At 53.3% G+C, this 1,605-nt stretch overlaps 1 protein-coding gene across 1 annotated transcript in view; it reads left to right on the forward strand.

Annotated features, from left to right (window-relative positions):
- ADAM33 (ADAM metallopeptidase domain 33) overlaps nt 1–1,605 on the forward strand; it is a 15,935-nt gene that overhangs the window by 3,973 nt on the left and 10,357 nt on the right. The window contains 2 exon segments of the mRNA XM_009332712.1: nt 1,010–1,187; nt 1,556–1,600. Coding sequence (XP_009330987.1) covers nt 1,010–1,187; nt 1,556–1,600 — 223 coding nt within the window.

The raw sequence follows: 1,605 nt of genomic DNA on the forward strand, positions 1-1,605 counted from the left end.
TTCCCCCAGACGTCAAAAATACTTTTAGAAAAGGCCTCTGTGTCATCTCGGAAATGAGATGTCCTAATATGAAATAAATCTTTTTTTCAGCGATAGGAGGAAGTGAAACCAGCACTGAAGCGGAGAGCGGTGCACAGCTCTTACTCTCTGCTTCCTCCTTCTTAGTGCATCACACAAAACCCCACAGAAACTTGTGCAAAATTATGGAATAACCATGCTCAGAGCTCCTCCAGAAAATCACTGTGTCTCTCCAGCTCCTTACGCGAAAGGCCGGTCGGGCTGTTAGAGAAATTACCTTACACGTAGTAGGCTCTGTTTGTTTGTTTTTTTGTTGCTCAGGCCTTGTGAACGATTTAATGCGGGGTTTTTTGTGTGCGTCTTTTCCATTTTTCTTTAATTTTTTAGAGGATTTTTCTCCATCTCAACCTCGGAGGTATTTAACTAGCCCCAAACGGGTATTTCCTCTCAGCGGTTCCATGGTAACAGGCACATATTTAGCGACATCCTGAGCAGATAGTCACTGCAAATGTGGAGACCTGCCTTGTGGTTAGGACGGGGGGGGGTCTGTGGTCACCCAGGTGCAAAGGACTGAGGCACGGAGGTGGCACCTACACCAGCACTGAGCTGGCAGAGCCTGCAGGCATGGGTGCTCCTTGGGCTTTGAGGATCAGACCACGGGGGTCTCCAATCTCCAGGAGGTTTCTTGCTGGAGGTTTCATGCTCTGGTTTGGTGGCATATAGCAGCTCTGCTTGTCCACCCCATCCCGTTCTGGAAAATATTTGGGTTCAGTGAGGTGTCCCCTGGTTGTTAATCTGATGCTCAGCCACGTGAGTTGGGGTGGGGGATGTTCGTGCTCTTGATGCATCTGGCTGATGGTGGCTTCTGCTCTTGGAAGGGTTTGTGCCAGTTTGCCCGTGTCCTTATTTCCCAGCTCTGACTGTGGTTTTCCACATTCTTCTGGTCCCGGTCGCCCCGGTTCCCATCCCTCCCCATCTGTCCCCTGCGCAGACATCCCTTCCCTCGCGTGTTCAGCTCCTGCAGCAAGAGGCAGCTGGAGAACTACTTCCAGAAGGGAGGTGGCATGTGTCTCTTCAACCTGCCCGACACCAAGGACCTGGTGGTGGGACGGAAATGTGGCAATGGCTTTCTGGAGGAAGGAGAAGACTGTGACTGCGGGGAGGTGGAGGTAGGGTGCTGGGTGCTGCATTGCTTTCCCACAGAGGTTTTTGCAGACCAGCTCAGCTGCTGGGTGGCAGGACACAGCCCATGTGGAGAGGGGTATTTCCAAGGGCAAGGGGTTTGCCGGTCACCACAGGGACACCATCCCAAGGGCTCTTCCCAGTCCCACCTCCCTGAATCCATTTAACCTGGTCCTGTCTTTCTTCTTGACTTTGCCCCAGAGTGCTCAGGTCTTCCTCACCCCCCCGTGCCTCAGTTTTCCCCATCATGAAAGTGAGAAGAGCAATGCTGTGATGGGTGGAGAAGGGGCTGGGGGCAGCAACGCGGGAGGGACGGGCTCGCTGACCATGGTGGTGTCTTCTTCTCCCCACGCAGGAGTGCACCAACCCGTGCTGCAATGCACACAACTGCACGCTGAAGGCGGG

The sequence above is a fragment of the Pygoscelis adeliae genome, unplaced genomic scaffold (genome assembly GCF_000699105.1).
Source record: "Pygoscelis adeliae isolate BGI_AS28 unplaced genomic scaffold, ASM69910v1 Scaffold29, whole genome shotgun sequence".
In the NCBI taxonomy this organism is placed as follows: Eukaryota; Metazoa; Chordata; class Aves; order Sphenisciformes; family Spheniscidae; genus Pygoscelis; species Pygoscelis adeliae.